This window comes from Podarcis muralis, chromosome 2 (assembly GCF_964188315.1).
Source record: "Podarcis muralis chromosome 2, rPodMur119.hap1.1, whole genome shotgun sequence".
In the NCBI taxonomy this organism is placed as follows: Eukaryota; Metazoa; Chordata; class Lepidosauria; order Squamata; family Lacertidae; genus Podarcis; species Podarcis muralis.
The window spans coordinates 38213953-38241918 of NC_135656.1; the positions used below are offsets into that span (position 1 = coordinate 38213953).

At 40.7% G+C, this 27966-nt stretch overlaps 1 protein-coding gene across 1 annotated transcript; it reads right to left on the bottom strand.

Moving 5' to 3' along the window:
* Window positions 1–1004: 1004 nt before the first annotated feature.
* Window positions 1005–27959, bottom strand: LOC144326935 (myosin-4). The gene is made up of 40 exons (XM_077924264.1): window positions 27905–27959; window positions 27638–27678; window positions 23833–24068; window positions 23601–23744; window positions 22809–22965; window positions 21868–21895; window positions 20976–21090; window positions 20799–20891; window positions 20595–20658; window positions 20395–20493; window positions 20190–20293; window positions 19261–19399; window positions 17866–17984; window positions 17609–17758; window positions 16841–17011; window positions 16046–16349; window positions 14741–14802; window positions 13687–13774; window positions 13475–13592; window positions 12963–13086; window positions 12742–12878; window positions 11700–11955; window positions 11020–11262; window positions 10740–10916; window positions 10509–10654; window positions 10317–10407; window positions 9839–10228; window positions 8802–8928; window positions 7860–7978; window positions 7054–7250; window positions 6536–6719; window positions 6261–6426; window positions 5442–5566; window positions 4183–4491; window positions 3889–4092; window positions 2587–2712; window positions 2323–2493; window positions 2127–2231; window positions 1913–2008; window positions 1005–1293 (listed from the first exon to the last, which is right to left on the bottom strand). Exons 3-40 carry the CDS (start codon window positions 24034–24036, stop codon window positions 1138–1140), a joined length of 5808 nt encoding a protein of 1935 aa, XP_077780390.1. The 5' UTR covers window positions 24037–24068; window positions 27638–27678; window positions 27905–27959; the 3' UTR covers window positions 1005–1137.
* Window positions 27960–27966: the final 7 nt, after the last annotated feature.

The window sequence follows — 27966 nt, forward strand, 5'->3', positions numbered from 1 at the left end:
CTAGAACATCCCTGTTTTCATCTGAGAATCACTGGAAGGTATGGGCTCAACCCATGATAGATGAAAGCATCATACTAAATGATAAATGTCATATTTTATTATCCCTGCTTACTTTCAAGATGCTTTGATATTTATCTTCTATATTCACTTTGCTGGTGTTTTGAAAGGTGTTTTTTTAAAATAAAGTTGAAGTTCTTTTCTCATCCTGACTGACTTTCTTTGGTGAAGAACCAATATATTACAAGTTTTAATGGGGGTTCCACCAGAAAATATTTGTATTGCAGCTTAATCTAAGAATGCTGTACCTTTTCTTGATCTCTTGTGAAATTCCAAAACATGCATGCATTATCTGACGAGGAAAGATTTACTAATCACTGTTGAATAATTTCACTGGCTGTTACAGTTTGTGTGACTGTTTGTGGTCACTGTTTTTAATATTGTATTTTAAATTATTGTAACCTGCCTTGGGGCCTTAGGGTGAAAGGTGGGTGAATAATAATAATAATAATCTGTGGAGTAGAGCTGACTGTACACAGCTCAGTCAGGCTTTTAAAGTTGTTTTCCTTTAGGAATACCTGTTCAAATGTTTAAATTTGTGAGTACTAATCCATTTAATTTGTCTTAAATGTGACTGAAGCAAAGGGAAACCAAGTGCTTGATCCACAAACCACTTAAGCATCCCTGCTTGGATTTTGGACCACCATCCTAACCATGTCTAGCTAGAAATAAGTCCCACTGAAATCAATGGAATTGACTCCCAAGGAAATGAATTTAGGATTACAGACTTAAACCACCAAGCCCAGAATAATCCAATTGGAGTAAAAAAGGGACTTGGCCATTCAAAATTGTCTGACTCAAAAGAATGGTAACAATAAGATGTATATTGACTTCTCCTCCAGTTCAGTGATTATACTACTGAAATTAAGAAAGCTTTGGTTAGCCAGAAACTATGATGTACATGAAATGCTATGAAAAGAATAGTACTGTATAGAAAGGCAACACATAAAATCTTTTTTGTCATCTTGCAAAGGAATCTACAATCTTTATTTTCTAGAAACTGAACAATGATAATTACAAAAGTGACAAAGAGCTTCACATTTTGCGCTTCTCTTCAGTCACTGCAGCTTTTTGTTGAGCTTATTCTTCGCTTACAACAACTTTCTTGTGCACCTCTCGGGTCTTCACCCGGAGCTTGTTAACCTGGGACTCAGCAATGTCAGCCCGCTCCTCAGCCTCTTCCAGCTCATGCTGAATCTTGCGGAATTTAGACAGGTTCACATTGGATTGTTCCTCCTGAAAATGGATAAAAATATATGAATCAAGGTACTGGATTTTTAACACTTAAATAGTATAAATGATTTTGAGTATAGGAGAAAGCATAAATCTCAGTAGCAGCATTGGGACATAATGCCAAACCTTGGTTAGTTTAGCTTGACTGTTCTTTGTACATTCAGACCTGCCCATGATATTATTGGTCAGTATATTACCACTTTAATACTATTATATGAGATGATAATGTATTTAATCGACTACTAAATACTGAAATGCACAGTATTTATTGTGAACTGCAATGTGTACAGTAAAGTGGTATGCAAAAGTGACTATTGCTATTTCATATTGCTTTAATTACTCAGACTGCTAAAGGATCTTCTCCTCTTAAAAACAATATGAGCAAGGTTTCTGCAATCTTCCCATTATGAAAATTTGGGTTCATGTTACTGAGGGCACAATCCACTGATAATTTTTCTCACATAAGTTTCAATTATGTGAAACTCCCCTGTTTCATGCAGCTAATTCTGCCACATGGAGACTAATTCATTTTGTACTTATTGATAGAAATGAAACCTTTGCTATATCAAATTTACCTTCATAATTCTAGCTCAAGCTACAGCAAGTTCAGAATAATACTTACAGCTTCTTCAGATTGTCTCTTGTATGCTTTCACTTTCATCTGCAACTTGTCAACCAGGTCCTGGAGTCTAAGAACATTCTTTCGGTCTTCCTCAGACTGGACAGAGCAGGATATTTTTTTAACAAAAGAAAAGAAAACAACATGAGTACATCTGATTATAAAATGCTTTTACCAGTTCCTCCAAAAGATGCAGAAAAAAATTATCTGTCCTCACCTGGTAGGTTAGTTCCTTTACACGTCTCTCATATTTGCGCACACCCTTGATAGCATCGGCACTGCGCTTCTGCTCATTCTCAACTTCAGCTTCCAGCTCACGTACCTGGGGAAAATGGAATTAGCCATTAGCTGTCCAGCTGGTCAGTTTGTTCAAGAAGTAGAACTGAGTGAACTTGTTTACAAGAAATACATACTCTGTGCTCCAGTTTCTGGAGCTGCTTCTTGCCACCCTTCATTGCCAGCTGTTCTGCCTCATCAAGACGATGCTGCAAGTCCTTCACTGTCTGGTCCAGGTTCTTCTTCATCCTCTCCAAGTGGGCACTGGTGTCTTGTTCCTTCTTGAGTTCCTCAGCCATCATGGCTGCCTATTAATAGAGGAAATTTTCCCCAGTTTAGGAAACCAGCCATGCCAACTGCAAGCAGGATTATAGTTTCAAAAGAAAATCTGCCCAACTCACATCAGTGATGGCTTTCTTGGCTTTCTCTTCTGCATTGCGTGCTTCCTGAATAGTCTCCTCCACTTCACTCTGGATTTGTGAAATGTCTGTTTCCAGCTTCTTCTTGGTGTTGATCAAGCTGGTATTCTATACAGAATGGGAGATCATAGTTTTCGTAAAGGACCAAGCCTAAATATGTCATTCATATTGCTTGCATTTTGTACAAAAGAATGATGCTGAGTACAATTGCAGGTACTCAGAAATGAGCCACAAACATTTCCCCAGCATACCTATGATGCAGAAACCAGCTCTGTTGGGCTCCTCCCTCCCTCAACTAGGGAATGGGAGAGGAATTTGGTTTGGTTTACATTTTAATTCACACATCCTGAAACCATGTGTAACACTTAAATACATCTATATTTCAAAATGTGCCCTTCTCTGAAGTTTGTGATGCAAAAAATGTGTGCAGAAAAACATATTGAGGATGTGTGGATAAAGATGCATTTATCAGTGAGAATGACATACCAAATGTATTATATTAGGGAAAATTGCTTGCATACAGAAATGTGCATATTAAGAGAAAGGCACACTAAAATGCTGCTGCTATTGTTGCTAACAACAACAACAATAATAATAATTTTAAAAAATGAATTTTGTGTTACTTTTTTAAAAAATACAAACTGATGAGGAAACTTAGTGAACTGAAGATTGGAAAAATGAGAAACAGAGAGAAATCAAAGCAGATAGTTTCATTCATCCCTACCCTCAACTGTTACTTGGTTATTTCATCAGGTTGCTGCCAAGCAACTATCATTCTATCAGGCCACTACATCAATTCCATGAGGAGACCAGCTTCATTTGGCTCCTCTTACTAAACTGTTTCCATTCTATCTGGTCATTATAACAACTATGCTACTTTAATAACTGGTGCCTGTTTTCCTCTTCCCTCCTTACGCCTTTTTCTTCTTGAGTCATGCCTTGTAAATCACCTTTCTATGACAAGGACTATTTTGCTTGTTATTGATCTTACGTAAACTGTTCTGGAACATTTATTGGCTAAAGGGTTTGCTAAAAACACGCTAAATAAATAAAATGAGCTCCCTTCAAAGTCTTAATTGAGTACCAACGTCCACTTCATGTCCCTTGACAGTAGTGATTATTAATATGATGAGAAAAATAGGCTGTGTGGCGATGAGTAGGTTAATTGCCTATTTACACATTAGCAACAATCTCTTTATTTCTGGAGCAGAGCCTACACCTGATTTATCCCCACTGGATTATCCTCATGTCCTTGTGCGTGCCCATTACATATTAGAAGCTCACCTGGGTGTGAAGAAGTTGCACACGCTCACTGGCATCCAGAAGTTCCTGTTCTGCAATTTTCCTGCCCCTCTCTGTCTGTTCCAGAGCTGCACGGAGCTCCTCAATCTCGGCCTGCATCAGATTAGCTCTGCGCTCAACCATGGCCACTTGCTCCTTCAGATCTTCCTGGCTCCTCATAGCTTCATCCAAATGTATCTGGGTGTCCTAAAAAATGATATTGAGATATTATTGTGAGACCGTTCTTTGCACAATAACAATCACAACTATATCCTGATTACAGAAATATATCTGAACCTTGAGTATTCCTTGGGTGTTCCTGAGGTTCTTTAATGCCTCAGCAGCTTGGCGGTTGGCATGGCTCAGCTGGATTTCCATTTCATTCAGATCTCCCTCCATCTTCTTCTTTATTCTCAGGGCATCATTCCTGCTCCTGATCTCAGCATCCAGCGTGCTCTGCATGGACTCCACAACTCTCAGGTGATTCCTCTTCAGCTGATCAATTTCCTCATCCTTCTCTGCAATTCTCCTGTCAATGTCAGCCTTCACCTGGTTGAGCTCAAGCTGGATGCGGAGGATTTTGCCTTCTTCGTGTTCCAGTGAGGCCTTAAGAAAACCATTTATAACAGCTGTTAATAATGGACTTACCGTAATTTGACAGCTGTTTCCTTATTGAAGTACGCTCAACATTATATTGAATATACTATTTAGCAGTGTATTCACCACATTTCCATACTCAAAGGAAGCCATCTCAGAAATGCTACCTTTTGCATGTTCAGCTAGGTATTCAGAACTTGACCTGGGGACATCTTGGCATAAGTTAAATTAAAGGATGGTCTTCACTTGTACCAAAATAGAACTAGACAGCTGGTACTTAAAATTCTAAAGGTCACAGAGTGGCTTTTAAGCTGACCTTTGGGGGAAAGCTGACAAGAACTGGGGAGCATCTGGCTTGGGACAGAGCATCTGTAAGGGATGAGGGTGTAAATGTTCCACTTCATCAAAAGAGGATGGGGTAAAAAATAGCAGTAAGCATACAGTAATGCTTCTATTTCCAATGGCCATGCATGAGTGCTAACAGTTACTCAGCCAAAACAGTACCACCCACACATAAGAGGGAAGTATCAGAAGATCTGAGGGAACAGCAATGTTTGCAGAAGTACAAAAAAGGGTGGGACTCAGAAGCAGCCTACAAGAGAGCAGAGCTTGCTCAGTGACCACAGAATGTTGATGGTTGAAGGGCAGGGAATGGAATGGAATGGAAGAAGGCATTGCTGACCGATGGATTGAAATACTAAACAAGAGAACTCCACATTGCAGCATTTTGTTGCAGGTCCCATTTGTGACACTGAACAACAACAGGATTGGACTATTGCCTTCATGCCCTGCTTGTGGACCTTCAAGTAAAAAGCAGATTGTAGGACTAAATGGACCTTCAGTCTGATCCAGCAATGTTCTTACCTTATCATCATCCTTCTGGTTGCCTCTTCAATTATTTCACAGTATTACAGATCAATAATTTGTGTCTTTTCATTATGCATAATTGTATTGTTTACCTCAGCTTCCTCTAGAGAAGCCTGCAGTTCAGATTTCTCTTGCTCAATCTGCTTCTTCACTTTCTCTAATTCATGGATGGCCTTTCCTCCCTCAGCAATCTGTTCCGTGAGGTCAGATATCTCCTCTGTTAGTTTCACACAAAGAAAGGAGAAAGGAGATTAATAGTGTTTATGCAGCTAATAATAAACAGATGTAGGAAGGTTTGGGAAGGAGGATTTCAGTTATTCATCTCAGCTCCACTATTTGGAGTGAACAATTATAGTACTAGCATTATTTTATTCATTTATTCATTCATTTATATTAATTTATTTATTACATTTTTTCATATACCACCAGTCTCTTCCAAGGAGCTCAATGTTGCGTACATGGTTCTTTTCCTCCCCATTTCATTCTCACAACAACCATTTGAGGTAGATTAGGTTAAGAGATTATGACTGGCCCAAGATCACGCAGTGAGCTTCATGGTTTAGTGGGGATTCAAACCCTGGTCTTCCAGGTCATAGTCCAGCACTCTAATTGTTATGCCATACTGGCATAATTTTAGATTGCAGCCCTGTTGGTCAGACCTATTTTATTTTTAATTTTATACAACACCTAATGACCTAAGATGTAAGGTTCCTCGTAAGCCTTGTGAAGACTGCATAATAAAACTGCATGTTGTGAAGACACTCATTGTAAACTCCCATGCACATGGGTGTCTATTCTAGCTTTGGGGAGAAGGACTGTATGAGATATCCCATCCTTATGATCTATTGCTTCAGCTCTGCAAAACGAACTTCACAGTTTTTTTTGCACTTATTATGAAAAAGTGGTCTTACGTTGGAGATTCTTATTTTCACGTTTCAGAGTTTCCAAGTGATCCAAAGATTCCTCATAAGCATTCTTCATCTTAAAGAGCTCTGTGCTGAGAGAGCGAGACTCTTTCTGGGAAGCTTCCAGTTCAGACTGTGTTTCCTCATATTTCTGTTTCCAGTCTGCCAGAATCTGCAAAACACCAGAAAGAAGAAACACAAGAAATAAGAAATGTGTTCATGTGTACCTGAGAATTTGTTGCAACGTGCTGGGTTTTCTTTTAAATTATGTTCAAAAGTACCTTATCAAAGTTCTTCTGCTTCTTATCTAGAGCTGCACAGGCTGCATTGGACCTTTCCACATCAATCATCAAGTCCTCCACTTCATTCTGTAGCCTTTGCTTTGTCTTCTCAAGGGAAGCACATTTGGAATTCACAGCCTCTACGTGTTCTTCAGCATCCTGCAGACGCTGAGCCAGCTTTTTCCTAGAGGAATGTGATTACAACACTTAGTCATCCATTATAATAACTGGCTTACTGAGAATGGTCCATGCATACTGAGAATGGTCTCAAAAACAAATTTGATTTTCCATTCAAACTTTGTCTTGCCATGTCATCAGCTCCTTCCATGTCAACACTGATGTGATTGCGTTATTACAGTATATCTGTTGCTCTGAGCCTAGCACAAATAACTCAGTGACCTGTTCTGTTCACTGAGTGATACAAATAAATATTTCCCCCAATTCCATCTACACAATGGCATACTTTCTTCTACTTTTGAGTTCCCTTTCTCTCCCTTGCTCTTGGTTCTTGTACTTACTTGGCTTCCTCTAACTCTTCTGTGCGTTGAATGGCATCTGTTTCATACTTGGTTCTCCACTGAGCAACTTCACTATTGGCCTTAGACATGGCACGTTGCAGCTCAGCCTTGGCTTCCTGCTCCTCTTCAAACTGCTCCCGGAGCAAGTCACAGTCATGACGGGCAGATTGCAAACCATGGGCAAGTGCATTCTTGGCCTGAAATATGGAAAGAATTTAGTAGTTATGAATGTCAGGGTGTTACCCGTGTCTGTTGTTATGTTGCATAGTTTCTATTGCATTTGTATTTTTAATGTTTATTTTTAGCTGCCCTGAGGAAATACACAAAAATTTGAGAAAGACGGGGCATCTCCAACATGTCATCCCTGCCTCAGTTTTACATCTTCCTGTCCACATCCCACTTATTATGCTAGTATTCTGCTCTTGCTCAGCTATTCTGACTCTCCAAAGAGATGGAAGAATTGTGGAGAAAACACAAGAGAGCGATTTAATGTTGATGTCATGATGTGGTTGTTCCGTCAAATGTGAGTGAACGAATCATAGCTATACCAGAATAAATGCCTAGTTTGCAAGCAGCCTAAGATAGGTAAGCACATGCAATCTTTTGCCCATTTGAATGAAAGAATAGAGAGACCACCATAGGGAGATATCTAGAGAAGTTTCCTGAGCAACCTTAGAGCTTCTGAAATGAGAATAATTAGGATTTCTGCAGAATGCACATGGGTGTCGATAACTGAATAGGAGAAAGAGGCCCTGTGTTGTTTAGAACTGTGATAGAGGGCCTGCAGTGTTGAACAAAATACACACCTTTATCTCTTCCTCAAGCTGCCTCTTTAGTTCCTCAATCTGTTGGGTAAAGGCTTGCTTGCCTCTTGTGAGCTGAGAAATCAGTGAATCTTTTTCTTCAACTTGGCGTGAGTATTCACCTGAAAAGAGAATGGATTAAATGGAATATATACCGGTACATATTATCTATGTATCTACTGTATGTATAAAAGGTAAAGGTACCCCTGCCCATACGGGCCAGTCTTGCCAGACTCTAGGGTTGTGCACTCATCTCACTCTATAGGCCGGGAGCCAGCGCTGTCCGCAGACACTTCCGGGTCACGTGGCCAGCGTGACAAGCTGCATCTGGCGAGCCAGTGCAGCACACGGAACGCCGTTTACCTTCCCGCTGGTAAGCGGTCCCTATTTATCTACTTGCACCCGGGGGTGCTTTCCAACTGCTAGGTTGGCAGGCGCTGGGACCGAACGACGGGAGCGCACCCCGCCGCGGGGATTCGAACCGCCGACCATGTGATCGGCAAGTCCTAGGCGCTGCGGTTTTACCCACGGCGCCACCCCCGTCCCACATAGTATGTACATATTTCTTTTTAAGCGGTGATTGAAATGACCTTGATGGTTATAACAACAAATGCATTAATTCATTTGTAACAACAAATAAATTAATCATGTTCACTATTCATAAAATATTTTTCTTAGTAGTTATAAATTATGACTAGCCACACTTAGATAAACCTCCCTCGTTTGCTATCAAGTCCTATTGCAGCTGGAGAAACTTACTTCCGAACAAACAATCATAGAATCAGAGTTCATAATGAAATCGTGTTGCAAGAAAAGGAAAAAGCATTGCCCTAAACTTGTGTGCAGTTAAGATTCAATTGGATAGTATAGACATAGTAGATTGGTACTTTGCTATCTTTGGACCTAAGAATTACAGCATTAAATAATTTACTTTCAGTTTCTTACCAGTTTCTGTCTGCAGACGAGCTCTTTGAGCAGTCAGGTCATTAATAGTGCGTTGGTTCTGTTCCTCCTTTGCTTTAAGTTCACTAAGCTGGTCTTCTAAAGTGCGGCTTATCTTTTCAAGATTTGCCTAGATGTGAAATAATAAAGTGTATAGCTATATAAAACAGCTGAGGCCAGATTTAACTAACTGGCCCTGCCAGCAGAAGCCTGCACAATGACCTCCACTAGCACAACAGGGCTTTCCCCTCTCTACCTGTGCATGCTCCCTCAAACTGGTTCAGGGTGGTGGTAAGGATGGCAAGCAGATATGCTTGCCCTGAAGAAGCAATCCACTTAGTGCTACAGTGAATTCCTCTTCCATTTCCCCACATAATTTATCAAAATAATCTGACTATAGCAGTGTCACATTACAGTATGATACACATTGGGAAGAAGTATCAGGAAAGTGAGGGCAGGGATAAATAATATTTATCACAACAGCACTGAGATAGTGCTTATTTAGGTGACCATGCTTTATGTTTGCTATTATGGAATAATTTCTGTAATAGTTGGTAAATTGTAATTTTGAATTGTTGTAAACTACTTTGAATTTCTTTTTAAAGAAATTACTTTATGCAAATATTTTTATAAATAAAAAATTTAGTATTATTATACACATAGCACCAAATGACAGCTACTCCAGACACTCTTCTGGTTGTCCCTGCATGAGCCAGGTGGATCATTTGCTCTAAGCACATTTTGTAGATTTAAGGTATAAATAAAGTGTTTTGTGTAGACCTATTAAAAAAAACTTAGAAGCTGCTCTCTTACATAAAAATCCAATATACTATCCACTGTTCCATCTGCTTAATATGAGTATTTTGCTTTTGCTTTTAGGTACTTGAATGGGTGCTACTGTAACCCACGTATCAATCTCTTTATATTCCCAAACCATGTGTTTATTATTACATTTATATTCCACATGTAAGATTGTGAATTCTGTGTGTTGTGCCTCCACCTGATAAAGCTAAAGGAAAGTATATACTGCTGCAGTATACCTTTGCTTTGGAAACTGACTCCATATTACTGGCAAGGTCATCAATCTCCATCTTCAGCTCACTCTTCTCCTTCTCCAGCTTCTGTTTCACACGTTGCAGGTTATCAATTTGTTCCCCAAGTTCAGCTGCACTGTCTGCATGCTTCTTGCGGAGAGCAGATGCAGTGGCTTCATGTTGCAGAGTGGCTTCTTCAAGGTCCCTGCGCATTTTCTGGAATTCTGCCTCACGTTTCTTGTTCATCTCAATCTGAGCTGCGGTTGCCCCACCAGCTTCCTCCAGACGCTCACTGATCTCTTCAAGTTCTCTGGAGAGATCAGCCCGCTGCTTCTCTGCTTTGGCCCGAGATGCACGCTCAGCCTCAATCTCCTCCTCCAGTTCCTCAATACGGGCCTAGAGAAAGAGAAGCAGCCATTAACACTCAGAGTCTTCCCCGATGAACTGATTTTCATAGGATGGAGTCAATATGTGCTTGACTTGCCTGTAACTCCTTTATCTTCTTTTGAAGCTGGGAGCCCAAGGCCTGCTCATCTTCAATTTTGCTTTGGAACTGGCTGATTTCAAAGTCTTTCCTTTTCATAACAAAACACAAAGTTTTTTGAGTCAAATTCTAAGAGTACTGGGTGCCATAAAGCGCTCCCAAAAGGTCTTCTAGACAGTAAACCATACTTACTTCTTAAGCTTTTCATCCAGCTGCTGCTTATCATTCTCCAAATCCATTGTGGATTCCTGGGCCAGCTTCAGATCACCTTCAAGCTTCCTCTTGGATCTTTCTAGGTCCATGCGAAGTTTCTTTTCTTGCTCCAGGGACCCTTCAAGCTAAGGACAAAGAGGGGACAAAGACTTTGTCACTCTAATACTATTTTCACCCCACAGTTATTCTTCTGCATGTGTTGGTGCTTACATCGTCCACTTGCTGCTCCAGCTTGGTCTTTGCTTTGGTCAGAGTATTGACTTTGTCCTCCTCTGCCTGCAGGTCATCCAAGGTCTGTTGATGGGCCTCTTGGAGGGCTTTCTTTTCCTTGGTCAGTTTGGCAATGTTCTCATCCAAGACTGCCATCTCTTCAGTGAGATTTTTCACCTTTTAGAAATGAACAAACAGATTCAATGTATCATTCCACCCTGGAATGATAATACAACATTCTGACTATTGGTTGCAGATCTGAGCACATTGTGACCATTACCTTGTTTTCTGTGGCATGCTTCTCCTTTTCCACCTTGGCCAGTGTTAACTCCAGATCATCAATGTCTTTCTTCAGCTCTGAGCATTCATCTTCCAGTTTCCTCTTTTTGGCTGTCAGCTCAGCATTCATTTCCTCCTCATCCTCTGCCCGTTCAGTCAGCTCCTTAATTTTAGCTTCCAGCTGAATTTTGGTTTTGATCAGCTGGTCACATCTCTCCTCTGCATCTGCCAAGCCATCAGCTTCCTATACAGGGAAAATGTATGTCATATAGCAATAATATTATTATCCTACTTAAGAGGTTCATGCACACGCAGATCTCTTGCACAGAATCTACTTACACAAAGGAATGTGCACATGGCCTCACCTTTAAAACTAATTGTTAAGCTATTCAAGGCCATATTCTTTCAGTGTTCAAGTAAATCACTCTTTAATAGACACTGGATATGTTGGTATATCAAATACCAAAATAAACTATATTCACCAGTATACTATATATGTGTAAAAAATACTTATGTCCAATTTAACTTTGACTGTGGTGAACTATTACGTAGAGGATATGTAGTATGTATATAAGATATACAGATTTATTAAACATAGCCACATTTCTCCTGCAATTTCTGAATTCCTCTACCTAAACTAGTCTAGAGTGAAGAAAAATGTATGTTACCAACAATGCTTACAGATTGGACTTGGAGTTGCAAGTCATTCTTCTCTTGCATCAGAGAAACCATTTTTTCTTCCAGTTCCTTCACTTTGGCATCTGCTTTAGCAAGACTTTCTTTAGTTTTCTCAAACTCTTCCTTCATGTTGGCCATCTCCTTCTCTGATTCAGCACTCTTCAGCAAAGGCTTGATCTTGAAGTACAACTTCATCCAAGACCAAGTCTTCACATTCATAAATGAACGGACATTGTATTGAATAGTAAAGATGGATTCTCTGTAACAACCAGACAACAAAATAAAACCTTGATGATGAAAACGACAACAGTGTGATCAAAGTGTTTAATGAAATTCTTTTGTGACTCTCCTAATAAAAAATATGAACTGTCCGATTCTTGTCCAGTTGCAAAACAGGTCTTAGACTGCACTACTAACTACACTTATCTGGGAGTAAGTGTAGGTTTATATCTCAAGGAAAGAGTAAGAAAAATGAATATTTTTTTTCTTTATAAAGAAGGGGTTGATATTTCCAGGAGCACATGGGGTATATGAAGAAATTTATCAAATAAAGCTTCCAAAAATAGGACTATTTTATAAAGTAGTTCAAATTTCATTATGCTTCTTTAGCATAGCTGTCACTTTATTTTTATACTTCTTACACTCAAATTTAATACAAACCTAATAAATGTTAAGAGAACTGCCACTTTTCAGGTCCTGAACAATCGAAAACTGGAAGTGAGTATTCTAGTTTTTGAATGTTTTTCGGAAGCCGAACGTCCAGCATGGCTTCCACTTGACTGCAGGAAGCTCCTGCAGGCAATCAGAAGCCATGTCTTGGTTCTTGAATGGTTTCAGAAGTCAAACAGACTCCTAGAACGGATTCAGTTTGAGAACCAAGGTACGACTGTACTTCTTACAAGTTTTACATAGAATCTGCCCCAGAATTTGGAGAGTAGCCCAAAGAGTATTTTATATATGTTATTATTTGTAATCCTTGTGTAGGGCATATTAACATGATAGGCCAGTGTGGTCATGAGTTCTATTACAGATGGCAAAACTCTACCTCCTTTCCATCATTTTTTGGAACTCCACCCTTGCTAAGTAGCCACGACACATAGCCTGTGTACGTGTAATCAGCTGTGCCAATTTGTCATCTCTCATCTCCTCCAGAAGACCCAAAAGGCCAGCTTTGAAGAAGACCTGGGGAAAGAAAATATTACAAAGTATTGGTCACTGTCTCAACAAACTCTAATTTTACAGTCTTGTAATAAAAAGTAAATTTACCTTTGTGTGGCCAAATTTATATTGGGTGTGGTCAACATCAATAGATCCAAGAAGTTTCTCAGAAGCCTTCTTGCTATCCATGAACTGTCCCTCGGGGATGGCACTTGCATTTAAAACTCTATATCTGTTAGAAGAAGTGGAAGATAAAGATGCTTATGATTTGATGCCATGTTCATGGAACTCGGTCAGACCAATGGTCCATCCGGTTTAGCATCTGATTGTAAATGTTTAAACAAATATTATTCCTAATGGCCATTTACCTAAATCAGGGAGACTAGTAAAATTTAACTGAGGCTAAATTTAACTGGGGTCTTCTTGTAATCTCTTCATGCAAGGACTATTAATTGTCACTGATGGCATTTTCCCCCCTTAAGCCTTTTGTCCAAACGTGGTGCTAACTGCTATAATGCAATATTAGAAACAGTCAAAAAGCAACTCAAAACTATTGATGGGGAGGGGGGGCAAAACAACTACAAACAACCAATAGGTTAATAATTGGGGGGCAGTCTGACCTCTGTTTGAAGTCACCATAAATAATCCTGCTGGGGAATCCCTTCCTGCAAATTCTGATGCCCTCCAGCACACCATTACATCTCAGTTGGTGCAATACAAGTTCATGTTCCATGGCACCTTAGGAAATAAGAGAAGATATGAATACCAAATGTATACAACTGGTGCATCGCATCTTTCTTTTTAAAAATCAAAGTAGAGTTCTGTGTCTTACCAGGGGTTTTAGTTTCATTGGGGATTAGGCAACGCACAAAGTGTGGATGAGTACTCTTCAGGTTGCTCATCAGTTTGTTTAAGTTCTCCTGTGGAATTAGAAGCCAGAGCCTGGTTAACAAATTCCACACACATATACATGCAAAACTTCCTTTAAATTTTCCATAGGTAGTAAGAAAAAATAGAGAAAAACTCTGAAAAACCTCTATGAAATTGGTGTGTGGTTAACCTGATTGGACTCATACTTCCTCTGACAAATTGAGAGCACAATTTGGGGTTGCTCCTAGATACCTAGGTGGATTTTTCAAAAAATCATCCTTGTCCGATTCACAAACTGCACTATTCTAGTGATAAAGACTTGGGCATTTCACGTTTGCCTTGGTAATCTCCAGATCATAGACCATTGTGAGACTTCAGCCAGACTAGAATGCAGTGACCTAGTGTTTTGTATAATTTATTTATCACATTTATCTTGCCCATTCTCCAAGAAGCTCAGTTGCATGCTTTCTGTTCTAGGACTAAGCAGTCTTGGACTCTTAAACTCTTGATGGATCTATCAGAGCATACAAAGGTGCCTTCTATTAAGTCAGAATATTGGTCTGTCTAGCACAGTAATGTTTACACTGACTGGTAGCAGTTCCTCAGGATTTTAGACTAGAGTCTTTCCTGAGCAAAGATCAAAACTGGGGTCATTTGTACGCAGGCAATGTAGTCTACCACAGAATTTCAGCCTTCACCTATAATACATTTCTCTTGTGCTTAGAGGCATGCTGGTGTTCTGTGATTGTGAAATCTAGGGTTGCTATATTCCCAAAATATTCTTTAAAAAGGACAGGCTTTTATAGGATTTTTAAAGCATTTCTTTCAAATAATCGCCCTGCTTGCCGTACGTCTGGGTTTCCCCAGACATTTTGTTGACTCAGCAAAAATCCACCCTGACGCCACTTCTGCTGCCCAAATCACGGACATGTCCGGGAAAACTTGGACGTATGGCAGCCCTAAGAAATCAGAATTTTCTCCCCTTACAAATATCTTAAGCCAAGATTTTACTATACCCTGAAAAGAGCGGAGACAGTCTGGAATGAGGAACCCTTCTTCTTTGCAGCCTTCTTTCCCTCTGAATAATAATAAAAAATATTATAATTAAAACATATACATCAGGGATTTTATGTGTTATTCTTCTGTATAAACTACATTTGTGGCTGTAGGTTCAGTGAGGCAGCAGTGGAGTGCACAGACCAAGGACAAGGATGGGAGAGTGTGTTGGATTCAAATTAGGTGACAACTTTATTGATTACAGATGCAACAGGTTTGGTGTAAGCATTTGGCATTTATCAGGAAGATCAATTAGCTTGCCTGCTGGTTGATGAACTGTTCCAGCTGACTAAAGTTTAGGGGGTCTCCCTCTTCCACCATAAAGTTTGCTATGAGGCAGGCAAAACCCATAGACCTGGCCAGTCAACTGACTATAGCACAAATGCCTTCCTGGCTCTGAAAACAGCAACTTTAAAAAAAAAAAAAAACACCCCACAGCAAGTTCAAAGTAGCCCCCTAAATGGTCACCCCTCACCCTGCCACAGCTTCTTAAATACTCCCAGAGCAGACCGAGATGGGCAAAGTCTTCACCCAGGTCTTCCCTGGAAATCCAGTTCACAGGGAGCCCAGACTAATGCTGGTTGGCTTCTTGACTTTTGCAATGCCTCGTTGTTCCCTACATGAGAGGTGCAGGAAAACAACCACACCAGAATGTGACTGTGTGTTACCCTGCTGCTGCAACGAGGCTGCAAATGCTGCTCCCAGTACGGGGGTGGGGGGACTTCCAGACCTAAGCATAATAATATATTGTCACCATATTTACTCTGCGGGTTGGAAGGTTATGATTCTTGTAGGATTATTTAAAGACATGTGATGGGTGAATGTGAAATAATATTTGGAACAGAGATATGCTGAAGTGTTAGTTGAGTGGTCCTCAGAAAAAGCCAGAGGAGCTGCCATTGTGCACACACACCATACATTCCAAGTACATTGCTTCCCCCCCAAAAAAGAAGATTCCTGAGAGCTGTAATTTTCCCTTCAGAGAGCTATAATTCCTAGCATCCTTAAACTACAGTTCCCAGGATTCTTGCATGTGTGCTTTAAATGTATGATGTGTATGCAAAGTATTTGATGGTTTAACATTTGATGGTTTAAAATCATTGTGTGATTTAGCCCTTCTTGAATCTTCAACCAGACTGACTGGGTTTTGCCATATGCAGATGGTGTTGCTGCACTCCCAGTAAATGGTTGCTGTTACTGAACTTAGGTTCCTTCCTATTCAGGGTTATGTTCATAAGCCAATTGCAAAGTGCAGCAGGAATTACCTTCTGGAGGGCGGTCAGCAAATAGCAAAGCCAGTGTCTTCATAGATGATTTCTGGTAGAGCTGAATTACACTTTCATTCAGGGGGTCCTTGTTCTTGTCCAGCCATCCACTGATGTTGTAGTCCACAGTGCCGGCATAATGGACCAGGGCGAAGTGAGCCTCAGCCTTCCCTTTGCCAGGTTTGGGCTTTTCAAAGTTCTTGCATTTGCCAAGATGCTGTTCATAGAGCTTGTTCTTAAAAGATGTGTCTGTTGCCTTGGGGAACATGCACTCTTCTTCTAGGATGGAGAAAATGCCCATTGGCTATAAGAAGCATAGAGAAAGCAAGATTTTATAACTTGTGTGCTGTTGGCTTGTAATATTAGCATATATTATTGCAAGCAAGTGTCATAGGGATAGGTTTTTTTGGCCAGCCACCTTGTGTTGTGATTTTAATGAGGGGAAATAAAGCAAGAGGTTCTTTCTGCAAATATGTAACTTAAGGTCGGGATTTCATTGCACAATGACAGTCAAGAATTGTTCTGTAAGGCTTCCTGTTGAATGATTGTATTTTGAGTATGGCAAGAGTTTCTAAAATGCCATATCAAGGCATTTTTACATGAGACACTAAGAAGCAGATTTGACCCTCTCTCTTCCCATTATTTTTATGTCGCAAGCAAATACTATTTTATAAGAATGAATTTAAATTAAATAAAATGGCTGTTTTGTTGTTTAAAGTAAGGACACATCTTTCAAACTTTAAAGACTGCTTAATTACATTGTATGCAAGATTAACAAAAACTTTTTTAAAAGACCTTCTCAATGAGTTCAATGCAGGCAGCCAAATCCATTCCAAAGTCAATGAACTCCCATTCAATTCCTTCTTTCTTGTACTCCTCTTGCTCCAGCACAAACATGTGATGGTTGAAAAACTGTTGCAGTTTCTCATTAGTGAAGTTGATGCACAGCTGCTCCAGGCTGTTGTACTAGTGGGGGAAAGAGTACATTTATTCTAAAGAGTACAACTCAGTGCGACCCACTTTCAATTCTAGGTACAGTACTTCATGATATTTTCCACCCATATGCTTATTTTCCACCTGCATGTCTACCTAAGCTACCCTTAACCTGATTGAAAGAATTCCACCCATTAGACATTAACTTGGATTAAATATACTACATAGGTGGACCTAACAGATGAAGAAAAATGCTATAAATAGAAGTAATATTAATGGGGTCAGAGGAACTTCTGTGTATTCATCCCTACCCATTTTAAGTGTACTGTCAGCTTCACTGAGGTCCTTCTGCAATGTTGGAGCTATCCTGGACCTCATCATTCTCTAGTAACACTTTCTCAAGACTTCCCTGTATACTAGCTATCTTTTGAAATTATGAATCTGTGCTACTTAGATGAGTTATTACCACCTTCAAAGCTTGTCCAGTCAGTCCATTGCAGTACAGTTGTGGGAATTGGCATCCTGTGCTACAAGCTGACCAGGTTATTTCAGAAGGAACATTCCAGGAGATTTTAAAAGACCTGGGGAGTGGGGATCCACCTTCGTTGTGACAAGGTTCCATTCACTTACATCAAAGATCTCAAAGCCAGCAATGTCCAGCACACCAATGAAGTATTGCCTTGGCTGTTTAGTATCCAGTTGCTGGTTAATACGAACAACCATCCACAAGAACATCTTCTCAAAGACAGCTTTAGCCAAAGCTCCAACATTATTATACACCTAGAATAACATGATACAAACTGGAGTTAATATACAAAGCAGAGGACCAAACCTCCGAGGAATAGTAGTTAATCAAGTGGTGCATCCAGCATTTCATAGATTTTCACCTGCTGAACAGTTTGGCCTTTGGTGACATATTCATTGCCGACCTTGACTCGGGGGTAGCACAAAGCTTTCAGCAGATCTGCTGAATTGAGGTTCATGAGGTAGGCAGCCTTGTCAGCCACTGAACACAAACATAAGAAGAAAGGATTATCAGCACAAATAGACCATAATTTATCAAAATATATTTTGCTTGTCTGACATAGATTCTACTTATGACAATCATTAACCTCAAAATTATATAGGTTTCAGAATCTTCTCTAAATTGTTCAGTTTCACTTGCACTATTATCAATCAAATGGTTCTCCTAGATGAGCTACTTTCCCAGGTTGATGAGCCCCATTTGTCCCTTACTTCCCTCTACAGCACATGCAGTAACCGCCTTCTTGACCATTGGGCCCACTATTGGTATTGAACGTTCAATCTTCTGGAATCTGTCTTCACATGCAGGGGAAGACCCTAACTTTCAAAGGGTTTGAGACCTATCAGCTATCCTCACCTGGTTTAGCTGGCCAGTCAAAGCTGTTCTCAGGGTGTGGCCGCTGTCGCATGCTGACAGCTTCTAGGAGCCACAGGTGAGAGCTGAGTGTAGGTTGGGGACCAAAGGAGGACAAACTACCCCAGAAGGAGCAACATGTGTCCCCAACCAGAAGTACTACCCCTCCCCAAAGACTCCATACACCCCAAGGGAAGTAATAGTATCACTCTATTCTGCCTTGATCAGACCACACCTGGAGTACTGAATCCAGTTCTGAGCAACACCTTTTAAGAAAGATATTAACAAGCTGCAACATGTGCAGAGGATGGCGACCAAGGTGATATCAAGGGTCTGGGAACCAAGCCTTATGTGGTTGAGGGAACTGAGTATGTTTAGCCTGGTAAAGAGGAGAGTGAGGGGAGATATGATAGCCATCTTCACATTTAAAGGGCTGTTGCACGGAAGATGGAGCAAGCTTGTTTTTTCCTGCTCCAGATGCTAGGACCCAAAACAATGGATTCAAATTACAAGAAAGGAGACTCTGAGAAACATCAGGAAGAACTTTCTGACAGTAAGAGCTGCTCTACAGCGGAGTAGATTCTGAGAGGTGATGGACTCTCCTTTCTTGGAGCTTTGTAGCAGAGGCTGGATGTCAATCAGTCATGGATGCTTTAGTTGAGATTCCTGCATTGCAAAGGGGTTGGACTAGATGACCCTTGGGATCCCTTCCAACTCTACAATACTATGATTTAAAGATTTGACAACCTAACAACATGTTTGTTAATCAGTGAGGTAAATAGTCATAATAAAGAACAATACCTTATTAATAGACTATGTAAATTGCTGCTTCATAGCCACACACAGTCCATATTGTATTTAGGGCCCCAAGTATAATGCCATAACAGAGATACTTTGTGAATACCTTCAGTGCCATCTGGCTCAGCCTGCTCCTCACGTTGCTTCTGCTTGAACTTCATGTTCCCATAGTGCATTACAGCTCCAGTTAGCTTGTAAATGGCTGTCTTTTCCTCAGCAGTGAAACCCAGGATGTCAATGGCTTCCTATCAATCAAAAGTTAAAATGCTGAGCAAAAACTGGCCCTACAAATTACCATTTCATTTGGAGGAAGAGCATTTTGCCTATTGGTGCACTGTGATTTCCCCCCCCCCCCTACGCAGACACACATCATCAACCCCAGCATTTCTAGAATGCCTCACCCCAAGACATCTAATTTCTGTTGAATAAATTCAGCCCAAAACTGGTCTACAGTGGTGCCCCGCAAGACGAATGCCTCACAAGACGGAAAACCCGCTAGACGAAAGGGTTTTCTGTTTTCGAGGTGCTTCGCAAAACGAATTTCCTATGGGCTTGCTTCGCAAGACGAAAATGTCTTGCGAGTTCCTGCAGGTTTTTTTTCCTTTCCCCCCCCTTTTCCCCAAGCCGCTAAGCCGCTTATCAGCTGATCCGCTAAGCCGCTAAGCCGCTTAACAGCTGATCCACTAAGCCGCTTAGCCGCTTAACAGCTGATCGCTAAGCCGCTTAACAGCTGATCGCTAAGCCGCTTAACAGCTGGTCCGCTAAGCCGCTTAACAGCTGGTCCGCTAAGCCGCTTATCAGCTGATCCGCTAAGCCGCTAAGCCGCTTATCAGCTGATCCGCTAAACCCGCTAAGCCGCTAATAGCGCTAATCCGCTAATGGGCTTGCTTCGCAAGACGAAAAAACCGCAAGATGAAGAGACTCACGGAACGGATTCTCTTCGTCTTGCGAGGCACCACTGTAATTAAATCCCATAAATTCAGCCCAAAACTGATCTGATCAAATTTCACATATTCCATTCTATAAGTTACTTACATCAGTTGCCATCAACTCTTCTTGATCATTGATGCTGGCAACAGTGATCTCACCCTGACTCACAAAGTGAAAGTCATATGGGTTGGTAGTAATCAGCAACATCTCTGAATAAGGAGAAGCACAGATTTTCATCCATTGCATAATCCAGCATCAGCACAAGATTTTAGCAACAGCAGCAGCAGCCACTATAACAAATGCCTCTTACCAATCAGTTCTGGCTTCTTGTTGGACATGATCTGATAAAAGATGTGGTAGCTTCTTTCAGCTTTCAGCTGGAAAGTAACTCTGGACTTCTCTAGCAAATCTGGCAAGGTAATGAAATAGAATGAACGAACAAGCAAACAAACAAACAAACAAACAAACAAACAAACAAACAAAGAGTTCATCTAAAGAAGGAGCCCTTACATGTTTCAATGTCAGCAGAAGCCAGTTTGCCTGTGGCACCAAAATGGATTCTGATGAATTTACCCTTTAAAAAGGAAAAGATAGGCAATTACAAATTCTAGGAGGCAGATTCTGCATATAGGTTACTACAGATTTGCTGTGTATGATGATAAGGCACTACACGTAAAGGCCAACTATTATGTTCAGGTTCTGCAGATGACTTACGAAACGTGAGGAGTTGTCATTCCTCACAGTCTTTGCATTTCCAAAAGCCTCCAGCAAGGGGTTGGCACTGATGATTTGATCTTCAAGGGTACCCTGCAATGTATGTATTATTGTAAGATTAATTATATAGAGACTGCATCAAAACCACATTTCATCCTTTTGTGACACAAAGCTTACCTTTATTTTGCCTGCTGTGACCTCCTCCTTTTTCTTCTCACCTGTGGCTGCAATTGTTGCAAAGTACTGGATGACACGTTTCGTGTTCACAGTCTTTCCAGCACCAGATTCTCCACTGTTGATGAAAGGTGGGACAGGAAACCAATAGTCAAGGGGAAAGTATCTCAACAATGGGTCAGAAGTGGCTAACATTTTTTGCCTGAAGCCACATTTACTCTTGGTCAACCTTGCAGGGACTGCATGCTAGCCAAATATGTGGCTAAAAGTAGCTGTGGCCATCCTACTACACTCTTGCACACACATTGTTGCATACACACAGCCTCCCTCTCGTCAGGTGATCCTTGTAGATCAGCTGAGGAGGGGCCTATTGTCCCCTCCCTGCTCATCAAAGGATTGATCTGATGACTGGGGAGGGAGTGATTTACATCTCATTCAGGTGCTGGGCTGAGTGGAGAAATTTAAATTTCTCCATCCATCCCTGTGCTGGGTCTATTTTAATTTCCCCCTTTCTAAGTCACCCCTGCCAAAATTTGTTTACAGCACAAATCAGGTCCCCAGACCAAGAGTTAGCCACGTCTGCTCTAATGGTTATAATTATATGCTATGGACTTTTAAACTTACATTGGTTTTATACCAGTTTAACTGCTATGGCTTTTCCCAAACAGACTTCGGAATTTCAGTTTCATGAGAAATCTTGGAAACTGCTGAGTAGCTCCTATTGCAGAACTGCAGTTTCCAAAGTTTCTTAGAACTATGACTATTATGCCATTTAAGTTATGAATATAGTTTTGTCCCATGTTAAGCATTGGGATGACTTTTCCTTAATACAATGACAGCACCCTGCTTCCATTTCAAAAGTCTGCACAGAAAAAAAGCTAGAAAGGATACTTACGTGATCAGAATAGACTGATTCTCACGATCTGAAAATATTAAATTGTTTAAAAAGTTACTTTTAATTTTAAAATAATATGAAGCAGTGTGTGTGTGTGTGTGTGTGTGTGTGTGTGTGTAGAAGCACCTACATCTGTCCAAGAATACATGAGGAGTAGAACCCCATAATTTTAAGTATCATCTGAACTCCCAGTCTCACGTATTTTAAATCCTAAGAAAATGGTTTCTATGTGGTTTTCATTAAGCTAAGGATGGGTAGATCAGCCTTTCTGTTCTGTTCCACTTTTGATTTTTGCAGTTCTTTATTAAAATGAGCAAAAATGCATTAAGTTGAATGCCTTTTATACATGTTAAACACATTCTTTCCATAAAATATGCATTTTTGTAAGCCTTTTTGATTATTTTTATGCCAAAATCCAAATTATTTCATGCATTTTAATGTAAAATACATACTTTTGTGTTCATTTTGTGTGATCTGATTGATAGCTGCATTCTAACATGCATATAAATCAAGGATTACGTTGGTTTACTTTAACCAGCAGGCCAAATACATTTCTGCTCCATCCCTAATCCAAACACCTCATTGGCTCTATGTTTGGGTCCTGGATGTTAGGGAAGCCAAAACTGTGTTGGCAGGTAGGAAAGGCTTATGAACAAAGAAAGAGAAAATGATATCACAAAACATTCAGTTTAAGCCTCTAACATAATACAGTACTCTTTGCACAGCATATTCACTATGTGCAAGTGTTTTCCAATTCTCGGCTTTTTTATCCTCACATAATGCCAGGCATATTAAGCTAGGAGATGGTGGCGAGAGTGAGCTTCATGATTTTATTAGCAGAATAAAGAATGCAGTCATCAGCAGTAATCCAACATTGTGAAAGGACACTGAGGTCCTCTGAGGAAAACATTATTTGTTCCCAAAGCTTTTCACTTACTTACCAGTTAACATGAACTGATAGGCATTGTCAGAGATGGAGAAGATGTGAGGAGGGGCCTCTTGACGCTTTTTGCCTCTGTAGGCATTTACCACTTCTGGGTTGTACACTGGCAGCCATTTGTATGGATTGACAGTGACACAGAAGAGACCTGAATAAGTCTGGAAGAAGAACAGAACTAGTTCAATTAATCTGCTTGTAGTAATATTTCTATTAATACTGTTATATTCTTTTGCTCTTGTGGAAAATATGTAAGTAGTTTCTTCTTTTAGAGGGTGAAAAGCATGAATGGAAATAAAGTAAGAAATAGACTTAAATTCTGAAAACTTCCAGCCAAACTAAAAGTTGGCAAACATATAATTTATCCATAAATGGTAAGGAGAAAGATAAAAACTGCAACGTTTTTATATCAGTATTGTTATTTGACAGATTTTGGATTTCTAAAAATCAAGTGTATGTCCTCTTCAAAAATCCCAAATATTGAACAAATGTTTAATCACAAAGAAGGAAACAAGATTATAACAGGATAATAGTAAAACTTTTTAAGTTTTAATAAAATTATTGCACGTCTTTTCCTGATTCTTATGAGAAATGGTGCTGAGACTACAATCACTTCAAAGAGCAAAGGTAAAGCCAGCCTGTTCCTATCGCTTGCTGGACTGAAGAACAAGGGAGATGATCCACAGAGGTCTCAGTAGAGCTTTAGAGGTTAGCACACAGATCTCCCTAATCTGAGACCACAACACTGCATTAGCAGAAAGCAAAAAATAAAATAAAAGACAAGGACTGTACTCACATAAATCATCCAGGCTGCATAACGCTCTTTGAGGTTATACAGGACAGCAGGTTCATGGAGGTGGGTCATCATGGCCATGTCCTCAATTTTGTCATATTTGGGAGGATTCATAGAAAAGACTTGGTCTTCTTTCACAGTCACAGACTGCCAAGGAAACAAAAGGCAAGTTTATGGCATCTTAAAAAGTAGAGGCAAGGCAATTATAACAATGCATTTGTTGTCTTCTACTCACTTCTCCTTTTTCAGTCTTGGCTGTGACCTTCCCTCCTTCCCTGGCTGTGACAGTGGCCTTCACATAAGACTCCTTAGGATCTGACACAAAGACTGAATTCTTTGCATCAAAGGGCTTGTTCTGGGCCTCAATTCTCTCCTTTTCTGGTTTCCGGAGAAAAGGGGCAGCTGGCCCAAAGATGGCCATCTCCGCGTCTGATGACATGGCTGCAGTTTATAGAAGGCAGCTCCACAACACTAAACGGGAGAAAATGTTCCATCGTGTTATTGGATCAATATAATCCTTTCAATAGTATTAACTTGTTTTTGTTTTTAACCTTCCATCACCTTTATTTAGTAACTGCTTATGCATGCATAGGTCTTTCAGTATGCATCCAATGCTTCCTTTCTTCCTATGGAAGTAGCTTCATTTAAAGGAAGAAAAAATATGGATACAACATCTGTGTATACAGAGCACCCTACACTCAAGAGCTTCCCAGTTTACTTCAGTGAGGAGAATCTGATTTGCATGCACAAACAAATTGGCATCTGGGCTGTATTCCTCTGTTGGAAAACAGCATGAATGCAAAACCCTGAAGTGCACACGTGAATGCATATTCCTCTTTAGTAAGATGAATTGTCGATTTCCTTCTCTCAGGGTATATAACTTTCTGTGGCCACTATTCAATGACACACGAAAATTTGCTTTTATGAGACTTTTATATCCCATATGCTGATCTGTAGAGCTCAAGATCCTACTGTGTCAAGTACCAAGCATTCCATTGGGCAGAGGTTGTATGCCTGGAAAATTACCCTAGCCACAGTGGCAGAACACAAGCTTTGCCTCTATAAGGAAGGCCCCAGGTTTGATCTCTGGCGTCTCCAGTTAAGAGAAAATATGGGGAAGACCTTGGAGAGCTACTTCAAGACATAATAGACTAGACTCCTGGGCTAGATGGTTTCTATATCTGTATTCCAAGGAGAGTAGTATTGGTTGAATGTAAACAATATAGCAGGACCCTGTATACTGAGAATTTAGGAGGCAAAAAGCCAATTCTGTTTCTAATAAAGAAAACAGCAGAATAGAGAATGAAGATTGGGCATTACTCTGGAAGACAAGAATTCAGTGACATACAACATGTGTTTTGGGTACATCTAATTCAAGCCCTGCTGGATCAGACCAAAGGATCATCTATTCTAGCATCTTGCTCTCACCAGCCTATGAGATACACACAATCAGGACCTGACTGCAACAGCACACTCCCCACTTGCAATTTCCAGCAACTGGCATTCAGAAGCAAATGTTCCTTTTGCATATTTGCAGGGCTGGCACGAGACATTTTGGCACCTGAGGTGAACCACAAAATGGTGTATGGCCTCCTTCCAAGAAAGAAGGTGTGAGTGAAGATCTACATTGGGAACGGCGGCGGGGGGGGGGCAGGGTTAAGATCTACAATTGGAATGGGTTAGGGATCAAATCACCCTTACCTGATAGTTGAAGTGGGAATCAAAAGCTGCCATGGGGGTGGGGAAGGGGCCCGCTCTGAATCACACCAGACAGGTGCAGAGCTCAGAAAACGTCAGAAGGCAGCCCCATTCCCTAGGGGTAGGAGGAGACCAGCAGGAGCTGCTCAGGAGGCTGCAGAGCCAGCCACCAAGGGGTGTGCCACAGCCATCGCTGCCACCACAGCAGCAGCAGGTGCTGCCCCTATGGATTCCTGCGTCCTTGCCTTGCCTCGTGCGTGAATCTACCTTGGCTATACAGTGGTACCTCAGGTTACATACACTTCAGGTTACAGACGCTTCAGGTTGCAGACTCCGCTAACCTAGAAATAGTGCCTTGGGTTAAGAACTTTGCTTCAGGATGAGAACAGAAGTCGCGTGGTGGCAGCAGCAGGAGGCCCCATTAGCTAAAGTGGTGCTTCAGGTTAAGAACAGTTTCAGGTTAACCTCCGGAACGAATTAAGTACTTAACCCGAGGTACCACTGTGTGCAAGTTATTCTGATAAGACAGGAAGAAAGCAGTGAAGGAACTCTGAAATTTATGTAGGAAAGGCAAGCAACTCTCCCCTGTGCTTTTCTCTGGAAAGAGTTTTGTATTTCATTCTTTTTGAGCTCTACCATTTTTTGGGTGGGGGGAAATACAATTCCCAGTATTTGCAACCATTAATTAAAATTCAACCTTCTTTAGCTTTCGGTGTTTAAACAATCCCGGTGCGTCCTACCAGGAATTTGAAAAGTAAATCAGCTTGCTCCAAGTCTACAAGTGAAGCATCATTTAGAATGTAGGTTGGGTAAGCAACTGATACGTCTTCCTTATTAGATCTAGATCCAGTGTGAGAGATTGAAACACTATCTTCTACTGAGCATCTCAAAGTGATGGAAGTATCAGACTTTTGTTCCAATAAAAACATGTGCTACAGGTTTCTGAGTTACGCATTTTCGGGCTACCTACCTACCTATTTATTTATTCCATTTCTGTACGACCTTTTCTTCCAGGGATCTCAAAGTGATGTATCTGTTTCTCCTTCTCCCCATTTAATCCTCATAACAACCCTGTGAGGTAGGTTAGACTTGACAGGCAGTGACTGGCCCAAGGTCCCCCAGTGAGCTTCATGGTTAAGTGGGATTCGAACCCTGGACTCCCAGTAAGGTGTGTCATTTTAGGGGGTGAAACTTAGTTTTTGCAAATTTCTTCAGTGATGGGGCTTAAAAATATGTTTTTGGGTGTGAGGAATTCAAATCAGCTATATTTGTGATTGGACAACATTTAGCTTGGCTAGTCTACGTTTGATTAAGAAGCAAATAAGCTGTTCTCGGGGAAACCAAAGAATTTTAATTTTACCTTCTGAAAGTGTCAGGTAGTGTAAAATATGTATAATATATAAATAAATATGACTGAAAGTACTTAGCAACCATTTTAAATGATTTCTTTATAATTTTACACACATTTTATTTACCAAGCTACGCTAAGTTATATTAATTTAGCCAAAATATCCGCTCACCTAGGACTCCAGGTGGGCAGCTGTGGTGGGTTCAGGGAGCTGCCATCTTCGGGGCAGCTGAGGGAGGGGATGGCTGGCACTGCCACGTTGGGCCTTCAGATAAGGGTGGGCAGTGCCCCCTCAGCCAATCGGAGGTTGGGGCTTGGGGCCTGCGAGCAGCCCACTCCCAGCCTATTTAAGGGAGTGGCCAGGTGTCGGCCACTCTCTTGGTCGATTCTCATGTGACCAAAATATCTTTTGAATTCACAAGTCATGTTGCAACTTTTTCGCACCCCTCGTTTGGGGGATTTGAAAGTTGAAAAATTCAACATGCCCTAGCCTCCAGGTCATAGTCCAACACTCTAACCATTACACCACTCTGACTCTCCTATTTATCATCTTTTATCATCTATCGTTTGAAATTGCACATTTGCATTTCTTTTTCTACATTAATTCATCTATACAGTGGTACCTCGGGTTACATACGCTTCAGGTTACATACGCTTCAGATTACAGACTCCCCTAACCCAGAAATAGTACCTCAGGTTAAGAACTCTGCTTCAGGATGAGAACAGAAATTGTGCTCTGGCAGCGCGGCAGCAGCAGGAGGCCCCATTAGCTAAAGTGGTGCTTCAGGTTAAGAACAGTTTCAGGTTAAGAACAGACCTCCAGAACGAATTAAGTTCTTAACCCGAGGTACCACTGTACAAAAATTCCAGTTTCCAAATTATATTTTCGACACGTAACTAGTATTGGCATAAAATGCATTATAAATATAATTTTTCAAGAGCATTTATACTTTATATTATACTCTCTGTATGCCATGGGGATTAGCATGCTTACCTTGTGCAAGGTGTTATATGCAGGCTTGAGGCTGACCACCACTGAAAAAAGATAAATAAATAAAGATGAACCTCTTTTAATTGCTGCCAAAAAAGCTCCAGGAATAGGTGAGAGAGAAGAAATAGATGAAAGAACAGGTTTGAATTCCAGGGCAGGTTTGAATATCCACATATAAATTAGTTCCAGAGGTGACCAAGTGACTTGGGATGTGAAGAATTTCAGGCCTCTACTCCTTCCCTGCAACCCTTGTTTCTGCACATGACTTACCTTGAAGCTGTATGCAGAGAGCAGGCAGATCAAAGACAAGATAGGTCCCAGGAACTCTTTTA

What these genes read in the sequence shown, in the direction of transcription:
- LOC144326935 (XM_077924264.1), bottom strand. Translation starts at nt 24,036, where the DNA reads ATGTCATCAGACGCGGAGATGGCCATCTTTGGGCCAGCTGCCCCTTTT. An exon ending in AGTCAGTTTCCAAAGCAAAG is followed by an intron (nt 8,929 to 9,838) that starts GTATACTGCAGC and finishes TTTCACATCTAG; the next exon opens with GCAAATCTTGAAAAGATAAG. An exon ending in TAAAGGAACTAACCTACCAG is followed by an intron (nt 2,009 to 2,126) that starts GTGAGGACAGAT and finishes TGCTCTGTCCAG; the next exon opens with TCTGAGGAAGACCGAAAGAA.